We start from the raw sequence: 13,872 nt of genomic DNA on the forward strand, positions 1-13,872 counted from the left end.
AGAACACAGGGCCTGGCCCAGCCAGGGACCTCCTGCCCTTGTTCTCTGGTGTGTCTGGACGTCTGAGCAGTGGCCTGGCTCAGTGGCCAACCCCTGGCAACCTGTAGGGCTTGTTGGTCCTGCCCAGTCCAGCCTCATCCCTCTACTTTCCGGCTCTAGCCACAACAAGCCATGTTGAAGTTCCGCCTGCCAGCCCAGCCTCCCTCCTGGAAGACTGCTTTACCGGCCTTTGGCTCTGAGCTAGCCCCCTTTTCCTCTGGGAGGTCATTCCTGACCACTCTCTCAGGACTACGCTAAGTGAAAGCTGCTCCCTGCCCTTAGGCCACCATACCTGCCAAGGCCTGCCTGCAGGTTCCCCATGACATCCCCCAAACCCTGCCCAGGGCGGGGCCCAGTCAACAATGCTGAACAGGTGAAGGCAGCCGGCAGATGCTGCAATTACCTGCTCAGGGCAATGCCTGGGCCGGGGATGTCACCACCGGACGCTTCCCCCAACCCAGCTTGGGCCTGTGCCCCCAGCATGATGCTCACCTCCACATCAGTGTCTGGTGGACCGTGGGCCGCAGGTGAAAGACGTGGTTGCTGACGGCCAGGTTGTGCTCGAGGCGGAAGGGCTCCAGCACCACGCCATCCCGCACCGGGAAGGTGAGCCGCAGCTCATCGTTGTGGTTGGCTGGGTGGGGAGGATGAGCTGGGTCAGCCGCACGCCCGTGGCCGCCAGGGGCACACAGGAGCATGGGCCCCAGGGCTGTGGGTGGAGCTCGCCCCTCCCCCCACGACTCACACTCTTAGCTGCACACTCAGGGGACTCGCAGGGGTGTGTGTGTGGGAACAGGGCCACAGAAGCTGGGCTATTTGCCTGTGTGCACACCAGGGAGCCCGCTGCTTCTGTCAGTCCACCACACCCCACCGTCCCTGCGTCCCATGTCCCACTCATCCTGGCTCTACTCCCCTCTGACCGCACCTATTCCTTATTCTGGAAGCTTCAGGCTCCTCTGCCCAGCCCCTCTCCACGACTGGGAGCCGCTTTTGCTCCCAGCCTCCAGCAGCTCAGGGCTGTTGGCAGCCCAGCTCCACCCCAAATTTCCCTTGTGGGTGGGGCTGGCCAGACAGAGGGAGGAGGTGGGGCTGGCCAGACAGAGGGAGGAGGTGGGGCTGGCCAGACAGAGGGAGGAGGTGGGGCTGGCCAGACAGAGGGAGGAGGTAGGGCACTCACCTGGGGGTGGCGGCAGAGCGCTCATATTTGGCTTGATGTCAGGTGGGAAGGGTGGTTTAACATCTTGGCTGGGGGACAGGTAGGGGGGGATACTGCTCCCGGGGGTCATGGGGGGTGTGGGGTTCCCTGGAACAGGTGAGTGGGGGTAATTTGCCACAGGAACTGGCCTAGGAGGCTGGAGGAAAAAAGAAACCATACGTAGGTTATGAGATCACAGGGCTAGGAGGGACTCTGGCTACGGACGTACACCCCACCCGCCCCGCAGTCCTGGGGCTATGGTCCCTGCTCCCCCAAGGGAGGAGAGCCAGGCCCCCTGTGGAAATCCCTCTATGCCGGCCAGCACTGGGGTCTCTGGCTGCCTACATCATTGCTCTAGGCTACACCCTCCACCCCCAGCCCATCAGGGTCCTCAGATGGGAGTTGGGCCTGCAGCACGCTGGGCAACTGGCTCCCCAGAAGGCCGCTCTCCCTTCTGCTCTTAATCTTTACTCATCCCCGGACCACCTGCCTGGACCTGTGCATTCTGTGTGGGCATCAGTGTGCTCCAGAGCTGAGGACCCGGGAGTGTGCTCCCACCCGTGGGCCTGGGGTGCGGGTGGCTGGGCCCCCGAGTCACACAAGTACGCCCGATGAAACCCGGAACATACCCTGGTGATGTTTCCTTGGCTGTAGTTATTGTAGCTGCTTCCCGAGAAGGTGCTATTTTGTCCATTAAACTGCTCTGGCTGTTAAAGCAAGATACACAACGCGTTGAAAGTGGGAGGCAGAAAAGCTCCTAGAAGCCAGCTTTCTCTCCTGATATGAAAACTGCCCAGAAGTGTCATACAGGGGATGCTGACAAGGCCCATCCAGTGCTGGGGTGTGGCGCGGGACAGGGGTAGAGCAGCTCACCCCTTCCCCCACCCTGGGATGGGATTTCGTCTCTCTGTCCACAGCTAGTTACATAGCAAGAGTTTGCAAAAATAGAAACACCTAGAATGCTGAAGTTGGAGCAGTGGTGGGTGGTAATGGAAGTGAGCATGCTTCCTGGGCAAATAAATGTAAAGTGTGTCCAGAGTAGTCTGCACTACTGAGAATGAGCTTTGTAATCCCAAAGAAGGGAAAAGCTATGTGCCCGAAAATATTCATCACAGTGTTACTTGGAAAGTGAAAAACCAAAAGCATTGCAAACATCCCATATGAAGGGAACAATAAAATACGATGTGGTTTATATCCGTAGAAGGTGAGGCACCCTTAAAAAGTGAGAACCACAGAGACTCTGTAGCAGTAAGTAACATGCTCCTGATTTCACCTCAAGTTGGAAGAAACAGATTCAACGTTACAACCTTAATAGCAACTATATAACATATTGATACCCACGTGCAATAGAGAAACAAAGGCTTAGAAGGTAATATTAATATATCCAGGTGGATGCTTTTCTTTAAAAAAAAGTGTTTCCTTGATGATCATCTGGTGTGTGCCGTAAACAGTAAAAAAGGAAGGGGAAAACCCTTGTCTGAACCCCATGATTCATGGGGAACCAAGAGCTGCCAGCCTGACATTTTGGCCATGACTCTGAGCACACGAGGATACATCTGGAGATCTCCGCCTGCCCCCTGGTGACTTCAGCGGACACAAAGGACCAAGATGACACAGGTGGGGGGGGGGACATGAGGTGGTGAGGAAGGAAGGGGCCGGTGGGGTGGTAGGACTCACCTTGTAATACTGCCCCATGTTGACCGTGGGGGGTGGGTACTGCCCGGTGCTCGGCTGGCTGGGCATCCTCTGCCCAGGGTAGTTGGGAGAGGTGAGCGGCCGCGGGGGGTTGGGGGTAGGGTACTGGCCTGGCTGGGTGGGGAACTGGCTGTTTGGTCCGTATTGCTGGTTTCCATAGTTGGGCTGTGGCAGCAGAGAGAGGAGAGGAGAAAGGCTGTCAGTGTCACGGAGCCAAGCCACTCACCAGAAGGCCAGGCGTGCCCTGGCCCTTCACCTTTGTCCCTGCTGTTTTCTACCGATAAACTGCCTTCTCCACCCAGAGAGAGGGGGCGGCACCAGAGGCTGCCCTGACATCCAGGGACATGACGTTCTGTCTGTCTGGCTTGAGGGCCACCTCCCCGTGAAGCGGTCTTCTCCGAGTACCCTGCCCCCCGGACTTTCAGAGCCTCTCATTCATGCCATTAGGAGGGGGCTTGATTCTAAAGCCCCCTTCATGTGTCTCCTAGCACTTGGCGTGTGGCAGGGGAATGCAGACAACGGGTTGTGCTTCCGGAAAGGTGGCCCCCTCAACCCCTGCATTCAGAGGCTGAATATGGGAGGCTCTGGCCCCACACCCCACACTGAACAGAACACACTGATGTTCAGTTCTGGGCCATGCGTGCAGAGGTCGGGAGAAGCAGGCTTGTGGAGGTTCCAGACAACCCTCTCCAGACAGGCAACTGAGAGAGGAGACAGCTCAAGGGAGGGGCAGGATCCTTGTCCTTGGAGATCTACAAAATGATGCTGATTGTCCACCCTGCAGCCACCCCGCCTCCTCTGTAAGATTAGGTGACCCTCAGGGCCACCAGCCACCCAGACACTCCAGGCCATGACATCCTGTGAGGTCTGTTGAAGCTCCTTATCTATTTAAACCATCTCTCTTGCCTCTAGGCTCCGAGGTCCCGGCTGTGTTCCAGCGACTGGCAAAGAGCAGACCCTCCATAAATACTCCCTTAGCAAATGAAAGAAGGATCCAGAGGTAAGTGGTGGAGGATGGGAGGAGTCCGTGTCAGTGCTGAGGAACACTGCCACTCATACTGTGGCAGTATAGTGGCTGCTCTGTGTGACAGTGGTTCCTGTCACATCACCGGAGGAGTGCAGCTGGGGTCCCATGAGGCCACCGAAGAGGAGTCCTGTGCAGGACCAGCCAACCTGACACCTGCCCCAACGTTTCAATGGTTCAGAGATTCTAGAACCGTGCCATTGCAAGGTGAGGCCTGCCTTCCCAGGCAGGGTCAGGCCACGCGGGCTGTGATCACCCAGTGTCCCAGCCCAGTGCCAGGCATTTTGTAGCTGGGGAGCATCGGCGTTCTATGAAGAGGATGACTGAGTATAAATACTTCAAGGCCTCTGGTGTGTGCCTTTGACAGAGCATGCCACAGGTGCAGGTGGACATCGGAGCAATAACTGGGAAATTTCTCTGCCTTTCCTTTCCTGGGATCACCTCCTTAAGGTGCCGGCAACCCCAAGGCTGGGTCTGCAGACGCATCTCTCACCCAGCCAGCAGGGACGCGGGGAGTTTGAGCATGGAGGGGCTGAAAGAGGTTCCAGAACTCCTGTGGGGGCTGTGTGTGGGAGTGAGGCCAGGAGCTTGAGCACCAACCCCCCCCTTTCCCCCCAAGGACAGCCAGGACCTTGGGAGCCACTGTCCTTCTCTGGCTGGTGCCTCCCTGAACCAATGCCATCCAGGAGTGTCTGGGCTTGAGCCAGGCTCCCGGGTGTTTGAGGAGGTCTCTGACCTCTCCCCTTCTGGATTCAGGACACCGCCAACAATGGCCAAGCCTGAGCCAGGGTGAGTGCTGAGGGAATCACACAGACCTTTGAGGAACTTAACCTCTGGACTCCAAACCCACTGTAAGGTCAAGCTGAAGGCCACAGTTTGGAGGCAAGTGGGGTGGGGGTCAGGGGGAGCCGGTCTGAGAATGGGCGGCGAGCAGATAGCTGTGGGGGAGACTACTCAGCAAGGAGCTTTGCCTAGGTAAGGAATCAAGGCAGGCTTCCTGAGGAGCACACACTGGGCCAGGATTCTAGGGTCCCTGTGTCTTTTGCAGGTGAACTAAAGCCTTACCCAGACAGGCCACTCGCTGCCAATTCTTCCCACTGCTCACGGAAGGCCCTATGACACCCCCTCCAGGAAGTCCTCTTTCTCTGACCTCACGCTGAATTCCAGATACCTCCTGTGCATCATGGCCTATGGGCTCCTGCTTAGACAGGTTTCCCGGAAGGTGATCCCCTTTCCTGCTAAAGTCTGGGTTCCCAGAGGACAGGTGTGGGTTTTACTTCCTTAAATCTTCACCTTTCTCTTGGCTGAGCTGGCTGGGCAGCCAATGACACAGTGTTCCTCCCAAAAGAGCAGCTGACAGTTGGCAGAGAAGAGCCCTAAGAAGCAGGCTGTCTGCCTTCCAGTCACTTCTCTGATGTGCACAGCCTTTAGGTATCTACAGGGTTTTGTCCCCTCTCTCATTCTTGCAAGTGAGAAGCCCTCGTGTGCAGGTGAGGACGTGGACCCAAGGAGGTTTCGCTCCTTACCAAAGTCACTGGGCCCGTGTCTGTGCTGAGACCAAACACCACGCTAACCACAGCTTCTGCTGCCTGCGCCGGCCCTGGGGCCAAGTGCTTCCCCTCCGGCCCTCATTCACATCTCCCAAGCAGCCCTAGGAGATGGGCTGGATCGGCACCGTCTTTTACAAATGAAAAACCACGACTCCAGCAGGGAACAGGACTTGATCAAGGACTTCCAGCTGGGAAATGGCAGAGCCGGTCTCCAAGCCAGGAGCCCGACTCCTCCATCCTAAGGCTCAGACTTTTGGTCCAGGTTTGGCGCTGGTCAGTTCCTGCCCTTTCCAAAGTCCTGCCCACAGCCCCTCTGTTTTCAAGCCCTGGGTGCTCCCCGCCTCCCACCCTGGCCACCACCTGCCTCCTGTCACACTCACCTCTCCCGGGTATGGCCTCTTTATGCTCTGAATGGGAAGGGACTGGGGCCGGGGGCCCGGGTAGGTCTGCTGGGGCATCCGCTGCCCGTGCGTGCCAAAGGGGCTGATGCCGGGCGGCCGGGGCTGGTTCATGCCCATGGGAGGGCCGCTCATCCCCGAGGGTGTCATGCCAGCCGCCATGCTTGCGGGGTTCATGCTGCCCCCCATGGAGGCAGGCCCCCGTGGCCCGGGCTGGTTCATGAATTGGCTGTTATACGCCTGGGTGGGACCCATCTGGAAAGAGGAACAGACCTTCAACGGGAGAAGAAGAAAAAAAAAAAGAATAAAATGCCACATGCATTGAAAGTGCAGGGAGGGAAGGGTGGGGGAGGTGGGAGGCTCTGGGTCGGGGGGCACTTTCCTGTGTGGTTGCAGCTGGTGACCAGGTCCCAAGGGATGTCTGGCCTCTTGGGCTCACCACTGCCCTCTGCAGGCCGCACAGGAAAGATGCAGCCCAAGGGGTGTTGACGGGGTGGGGTGCAGTCACTCCAGAGAGCAGGCAGCATTTCCAGGGAGGCAGGCAGGGAACGGGGAAGAAGGTGCAGAGGCGGGGAGGGGCACGGGAGGATGGAGGGGGATGAGGATGGAGGCAGGAGCCCCTTTCCTGGAAGCCCTGGCCCCGCCCTCGGCCAGTGGAGACACGCCCTCCATCCACAAAATCTGAGGCAGTCCCAGCTCCCACCTCTGCCCACCCGCCCTGCTGTGCCCTTCCTACAGTCCCCACCTCCTGTCCCCTGTCCTGCATTCTGGCGGGGAATTCTCTCTCCTCACACCCCACCAGTCCTTCTGAAGGCCAGGGGAGCAGAAATGGGACCTGGGCTCAATCCACAGATGGGATGACTAGGAGTGTGTGGTCTTCAGAAGCCACCGTGGCGACAGACTGGTGACAAGGCGTTTCAGGCACTGAGCCCGCGCTTTGGTGAGCAGGCGCCCAGAGGGTGATAAAGAACCTCCTTCCCCATTTGCAGACACGCATGAGCCATAAACCCACACAGAACAAATGCAAGCACCCAAATGGCCTCCCCGCACCACACCCAACCACCACGACACACCCACGTCCTAACACACACCCGTCCGCAGGCCTCCAAGGAAACCCAGGCGCACCCTGACACCATCAGCTCTTCCAGCACACATGGCACCAACACCCCAACTCTGCAGGGGGGGGGGGCAAGGCTGCACCGGGACTCGTGGGGCCCTTACCGGTCCGTACTGGTTTATATCCTTGTTCTGTGTCTCTTGCAAGGCTGCCACAGTGGCCGTGGCTGTGGCCGTGGCCGTGGCTGCCGCCGCTGCCACTGCAGCCGCTGCGGCAGCTGCCGCTGGCTGAGTGAAGTCAGCGGGCGGCCTGGTGTGCGGAGGGATGCCCATGCCTGCGGGGGCATTAGGACCCCCGGGGTAACTGCAAGGGAGAAGAAGGGGAGACTCAGACACTGCCTGAATCTAAAGATGAACCCATTGTAAGCCCTGGGCTGGGAGGGAGAAGACGGGTCCTTCCATGCCCTCCTGCCCCCAGCTCACAGACAGGGGAGGCATCTAGACCCCGAACCCGAAGGGGAGAGGGGCCTCCTGCGGGCGGGCAGCTCTTTGTGCCCCTTGGCGACAGGCAAGCTGCTGTGTTCCTGAAGCCCTTGGTGGGGTGCTGGCCGACACGGACTCTCCCGGGCACGGGATCACTGCACCCCGCTGCTGTGGGCAACCCACCTCCTGGAGGAGGACACATGGTGCCTCACAAAACCCCGAGCACCTTGCCCACGGGCCCTGGCGGTGGATGGTGGGCTGAAGCCAAAGAGGTGGCCTTGGACAGGGCAGGGCGGCAGAGGAGGAATGGGGTGCCTCTCTGCCCAGCCCCCACATCCCTGCAGCATCTTCGTGGGGCTCCTTGTTCCTTCCCTGCTCCCTGCCCCCCAGCTCCTCTCAAACCTGGCGGTATGGCCTGCACAGCCCGTGGGGCAGGGTGGCCTTCCTGCACCTGTCTGGAGTAGCTCCTGACCCCACCGGCCCCACCCCCCCCCCGGTATGTACAGACACCGGCACAGAAGGGCCCCTCTGGGGGACAAGAACACGGGCCTTGCAACACCAGGGGCCTGGCGGCTATCACAACCAGCTAGCTGTGTTAGTGTCTCACCCACTCTCTGTGTCCCTTTAACGGAGGGGAGAGCAGAACACGAGCAGTGCCAGAAGCACGGGGCTGCTGTTTCAACCCTACTCCTGCTCCGGGACGGAGGGGAAGGGCAGCGCCAAAGCTGCTCCCGAGGGCTGCTCACCTGGCCCCGAAGCCCCCGCTGCCGGGGTAGTTGGGCCGGCCATACATGCTCTGCTGGATGTAGGGCTGAGCGGGCCCGGCCTTGGCCGAGAACTGCTGCTGCTGTCCGGCAAACTGGGGGGAGTTGAGGCCGGGGTTGCTGGTGGTCATGCCCGACGCCATGGGGTTGCCGCCTGGATTCATGGGGTTGTTGGCATTGGCCATAGGGTTCCCGAGGACCTGTGGGCAGAGAGTGGTTGTCACCCAAGCGGTGTCCCAGGGGCCATGGGAGGGAAAGAGGAGACATGGGGGGCTGCTGAAATGGTACAATGGGGAGAGCAGAGGGAAAGGGGGAGAAAGTGGAGTCATGAATTGTTCCCAGACCATATAAATGCTTTGAAGGGGGTAACACGGCCCCGGAAGCTGGCAGCACAGGGGATAAGAAGCCCGGCCTGTGATGGAACCAGGAGGGGCTGGTCCTGCCCTCGGTGGCAGGTGGAAGGCACTGGACTTCTCGGCCCTCCTCTGCCAAGGGGCCTGGATGCTCAGAGGCCGGGACACATGGTGGCCCTGGGCTGCTGCTTTGTCAGGGCGAAAGGAAACCCAACGTGCCAGCTCTGGAGGGCGGCAGGATCCCGGCCGAGGGGTCCCTGTGGCCTGAGACTGCAGGGAAGCCCAGGGGTGCCCTTGGGGGCGGCCACCAGCCTCGAGCCGTGGCAGAGGCCGAGCAGGCTGGACAGGAAGGCGTGGAAGAAAGAGGAAGGGGTGAGAGTGGAAGGCAGGGCTGGCCAGGGGGGTGGGGGAGGAGTTTGTCACAAGCTGAAAGCTTACCATTTTGCTGAAATCTAACCCAGGTTAACCAGGGTCAAAGACCCCAGACGCTGGAGCCCTGAGGCCAATAACACCCAGGAAGTTCTCCTATTTATCCAAACCCAAGTAAACGTGGGCTAGGGAAGAACCCTCGGCTCTCGGTCAGATGGAAGTCATTCCCCCAGAAAGGCCCTCGGATGGAGACAGTTGCCTAGGGGCCAGCTGCTGCCCTCCTGAGCAAGCGTGGAGGGTAGTGGCATGTCCACAGCTGAGTGTGCCCCGAGAGCTGGTCTTTCCAGCTGGGCAGTGTGAGGACGACTGGCATGGAGGATGATCCAAAGGCCCCAGGGCTCAAGGGATGGTCCTGCCGGGGGTGGGGGGGGGAGGGGCTGCGGCAGGGGGGCAGGACAGGCTCTTACCTGGCTCTGGGATGTGTTGGTCACTCCCCAAACCGTGGTGACCACGGAGAGGGAGCCGGGAGGCTGGTTGGTGTTCTGCTGCCAAGGGACAGAGTCATAGGGGAATGACCCATCACTGCAGAGGGAGACAGAGGGGGGGATCCTCAGGGACTCCATACACAGGAGGGCCCCATCACCCCATCATCCTCCATGGCTCCCAGTCAAACCCAGGTGACCCCCATCTCCATCAGCTCTAGACCTCCCAGGCCTGGCATGGGGTCCAATGCAGAACAGGCACACCTCACGTGGTGGCAGACCCTGGAGGTGACCACGTCTCCCCCCATCGCTGTGGAGGTACCACCCCCATGGCTCTCTGCCTCACCTGATCCCAAAGTCCACAGGCCACGCTACGGAGGAAGAAGAGAGCCCCACAGGCTCTACCTGAGCTCCTCCTTCCACCACGGTCTGATTTGAAGTGGCTCTCCAGAAAGAGCTTTGGTTTCCCCGTACCAGCTTCCCCTTGGAACTTCCGGGTCCCTTCTCAGAAAACGTCGGAAGGGCCCCAGTCTGAAGCTCGCCTCTTCCCCCTTCCTCCCGACCCTTTGTAGCAGGTTGGCCACCCAGCCTAGCTGATGTGGCCTCTGGCAAGAGGTTCCTTACGTCACTCTTCTTTCCTGCCTCTGGATCACAGGTACGGGCCTGCCCGCCATGCTTCTTCCCCTGCTCCCACCCCAGTCTCCTGTGCACGTCCCTGCCAAGCTAAGCTCCTTCAAACACCCAAGACACTCTCCACAATCAAAGACCTCCAATGGCTCCCAGTGTTTACAAGGCAAAGTCCGAACTCACACACTTCAGAATGATTTACCCTGCTGGCTAATCCCACCCTACCCTGCCTCCCCCCGCTTGGCTCCCACCTCTGCTGGAGCTCCAGCAGCCATTGCCCCGTCACCCCGTCTCCCCTGTCTCCTTGCTAGGCCCAGAAGCACCCACCTTGTTTGGTGACATCTCCTGAGAAGCCCCCAAACACCAGAAGCAAGGACTTAACCTTAAGCCCAACACCCTGCCCTGCACACAGTAAGTGCTCAATAATGGCTTTCTATTAGTTGCTATGGTACAGGTGAAGAGTGACTCCCGGGGGAGGGAAGGGGCTGTCCAGATTATAGCATGAAGAAAGTGCTGGGGTCCCAGCCCCTAGGGGTGCTGAGCTGGGACTGCCTCTGCATTGACTCCCTGGCACCTCTCATGGAGACACAATCCCAGATGTGGCCCCCAAGGGAGCAGAAATGCAGAGCACCCACATCTGTTGTATCAGCCCTGCACGGCTTCTCGACAGTGGGGAGGCCTGCGAGGCGGCACTGCTGGGTACCAGGATCGGGGAAGGGAGTCTGGGGGAGGCTGGTGTGGTAGGAAAGCACATCATGCCTCTGTTTGGCTTGTGCTGTCATCACAGGAAGTGAGCAGAAGACAAAAGGGCTTGCTCACTCCTGGAGAACTTATACTCCGGCCTAGCAGGCAAGCCAGGCCTGGCCCTAGAGGTGCTGGGAGCCAGCCGGGAGGTCAGGACTCATAGGAGGGAGGCACCGTCCTGCGTGACAGGCAGGCAGGGGGGAGGCGGGGGGCTGAGTCTCGTGCCTGCTTATCACCAGGCAGAGCCCTCGGCAGCCAAAGTAGTCAAGGCAGGCAGGGCCCTGCAGGGGTGATGTCACTGTCTGCCCAGGCTTGCTCGCCCCCTGCCTGGACACCCTCTCTGCCTGGCCAGCCCCTGGCTTCCTTCCTATCTCTGCTCAGAAGTCACCTCTCTGGAGGGGCCTGCCCTGACCTCCTGCGGTAAGAGCAGCCCCACCCCTCCACTCCTTTTTCCTCCTGCCCTGGCTTTTTTTTTTTTTTTTTGGTACCCTGGGTATGAGTACTGTCCCTTCCTGGCTCAGGGAGGGTCCAAGTTCCCTCGCCTGTCTGCACGCAGTCCCCTCATCTGTCAAATGGGCCTAAGAAGGGCATTCCCCCACTCTGCTCTTGGAGTTTTTAAGCTGTGGGTCATGAAACACGACTGGGTCATGACATCAAACCAGCACGAGGGGAAAAAGACGGAATAAAACAAAGTAGTTAAGCGTGAGCACATGGTAAGAATAAATAATATTCCTCAGTGTCTTGATTTTATGTGTGAGTGTGTGTGCACCCTGGGTCACGGTGTACTATGCATATTTACTGTGGGTCTCAGGTCAAGGAGGTTTGAACAACATAGGCCTTGGTAGCGTAAGCCTGATGAGGCTCAAAGAGGAGCATGGAGACAAAAAGGCTTACTCGACTAGAAAGGGACACAGACTTGGGCATTACTCATGATTTCCAGGGGAGAGGAGAGGCCCTCGGAAACCCAGACCTCTTGCCTACCCTCTACTCCTGCGGGCCAGACATGGTGTGGGTCAGTGAAAAGGGGGTGAGGCCCAGATGCACCTGCCAAGCTGACAGACAGCTCACACTTGCATCTGGGAAGGCTGCTTGGGGACTCGGGAGCCCAGAGAGCTCAGAAGGGCTGGAGAAGCACAGGGAAGGAAGCGATGAGCTTGCTCCTGAGCACGGCTGGGCTGGAGGCCTTCCTGGGAGAAATCACAGAGGACTGGGGTGCCACCTGGTCCCGGGCCTGGCACACCAGCATCCCGAAGGAAGGCCCTGCAGGCTATAGTTTAATCCAACAGAGAGGAGACCCCTAGATACCAGCTGTCCTGTGAGGCCCTCATCCTAGGTGTGCAGGATGGAACACAGGACCCCTAGCAATTTTACAGAGCACAAGTGTGTGTCTTCTCTGCCCCACAACTCCCATCAACCCTCCAGGATGATGTCCAGTTCGTGTCCTTTTAGAATGTGCCTGGCACGCTCAGAAGTAAAGCCCTCTGGGAGCCCCTGGAGCCTGGCAGGCCCCACCCGAGCTTGGGGCGGGGCAGGGGGAGCAGGTAGCTGCTGCCTCACCACCCCAGCTGGGGAGGCCTCGGCTCACCGGGATACTGCACAGGCCCACAAACACGCTCCTGACTGCCCTACGGCTCCGTGGGTGGGCCTTGTGGGCGGAAACCAGCTCCTTCCTGTTTCGTCCCCTCCACCCGAAACTTGGTGAGAAGCAAACTTAACCGTGGTTCCCAAACTGGGCATGCCCACCGTCTGGCTGGAAGGTGCACCCCAGAGCCCTGGGCCCATTCCAGGAGTGCATGCGTGCGGCCAGGGACATGGATGTGTGTCTGCTGCCAGGATGAGCGCACCCTGCGGCCATGAGGCCGGGCACACGCGGGGGCAGAGACAGGCACGCGCGTGGAGGGGCGGTCTCAGGGACTCGTTCGCCCCCACTCACACCTGCTGCAGAAGCAGAAGTGGCAGCCGCACCAACACGGCTGTGACTCATCTCCTGGGGAGACGGCTCCTGCTGTCGCAGCGAAGGCTCTCGCCCCCACAGGCCCCTGGCAGTCAGCCCTGCCGCCGCCTCTGCCGGGACTCAGACACCACCACCGGGGGGGCTGCCCGGCTCCAGCTCCCTGTGGCCCAAGGAGCAAGGGCAAGCTTGGCTCCTGGGCCCTACCAAGGTGGGAGGGGGCCTAGGGTGATGAAGGGGAGGCCTAGGGGGGCCTGTGGGGGAAGGGGGTGTCCTGAGGCCCTTCCTTCCTCCGGCAAATACTATCTGACCTGCAGATGAGGTCAGCCCAGGTCAGGGGTCCCTGGCATTTGGGGACTGCCCGCTAGGAACCACTTCTCTCCTTTCCTCCACAGCTGGTTGCAGGTCAGAGGGAGGCCAGGGCCCCTGGAATGTGAGAATCTCAGTCTTAGTAATCCTGCCAGCTCTGTGCACCCCCGGTGGGTACACCCCATGATGCACCACTCCATAGCCCGGTCTCGGGCCACAGCTGCCCCCAGCTGCAGGCCTGTCTAGCCAAAACCGCCCCAAGAACCCTAGTCCACCCAGAAAGGCCCCGGTCCCAGCAGCCACCTGGAATCTCGGCAGTGTTCTGCCTGCCAAGCATCTCCTCACAGGGAGACACCTGCTTTCCCGCCTCTGTGCCTAATCTTAGTCTGGGATGCTTCAACCCTGCTGCTCATCCTTCCCAGGCTTCTCTTCCAAAGGCAACCTCCTCCAGGAAGCCCTTGTGACATTCACTGGCTTGAGCTCCACTTGTTCCTCACATTCGTAGGGCCTGAGTGGGGGCCCAAATGAGAGGCCCACCCCCACCTTTCTCCTTCTGCTCCAGGAATCCTGAGTTAGGCTACCTGTGCCTGGCATGATGTCTCCACACACCTACAGGGCTCGGAAAGCCTTTGCTAACCCAAGTGCCAGAGAGAAACACCAACTCTCCATACTCTCCTCAGAAGGTTGCCTGAGAATGAATAACTATGTCCATTTATTAAACCTGACGGCTAACCACCTACAGTGTGCTTGTGACCCCATGGGCACTGGCACCCAGGAAGTGAGAGTCCTGCCCTCCGGGGAGGGACAGAGGGAAGGTAATGAAGCAGCTACTT

The 13,872-nt window shown here is 59.5% G+C and overlaps 1 protein-coding gene across 9 annotated transcripts in view; it reads right to left on the minus strand.

Moving 5' to 3' along the window:
• The window catches only part of ZMIZ1 (zinc finger MIZ-type containing 1), a 235,127-nt gene that overhangs the window by 15,719 nt on the left and 205,536 nt on the right, over positions 1–13,872 (minus strand). For 8 of the 9 annotated variants that reach the window (XM_028109611.2, XM_028109607.2, XM_028109608.2 and 5 more), the window contains 8 exons: positions 9,394–9,508; positions 8,187–8,404; positions 7,123–7,321; positions 5,884–6,174; positions 2,912–3,094; positions 1,864–1,941; positions 1,217–1,391; positions 532–673 (listed from right to left, as the gene is read on the minus strand). In XM_028109611.2, coding sequence (XP_027965412.1) covers positions 532–673; positions 1,217–1,391; positions 1,864–1,941; positions 2,912–3,094; positions 5,884–6,174; positions 7,123–7,321; positions 8,187–8,404; positions 9,394–9,508 — 1,401 coding nt within the window. The remainder of the gene's footprint in view (positions 1–531; positions 674–1,216; positions 1,392–1,863; positions 1,942–2,911; positions 3,095–5,883; positions 6,175–7,122; positions 7,322–8,186; positions 8,405–9,393; positions 9,509–13,872) is intronic. The other variant, XM_028109609.2, reaches the window with a different exon arrangement.

This window comes from Eumetopias jubatus, unplaced genomic scaffold (genome assembly GCF_037043125.1).
Source record: "Eumetopias jubatus isolate StellerSeaLion01/CBP00866 unplaced genomic scaffold, mEumJub1_p1.0 scaffold_17, whole genome shotgun sequence".
Taxonomy (NCBI): Eukaryota; Metazoa; Chordata; class Mammalia; order Carnivora; family Otariidae; genus Eumetopias; species Eumetopias jubatus.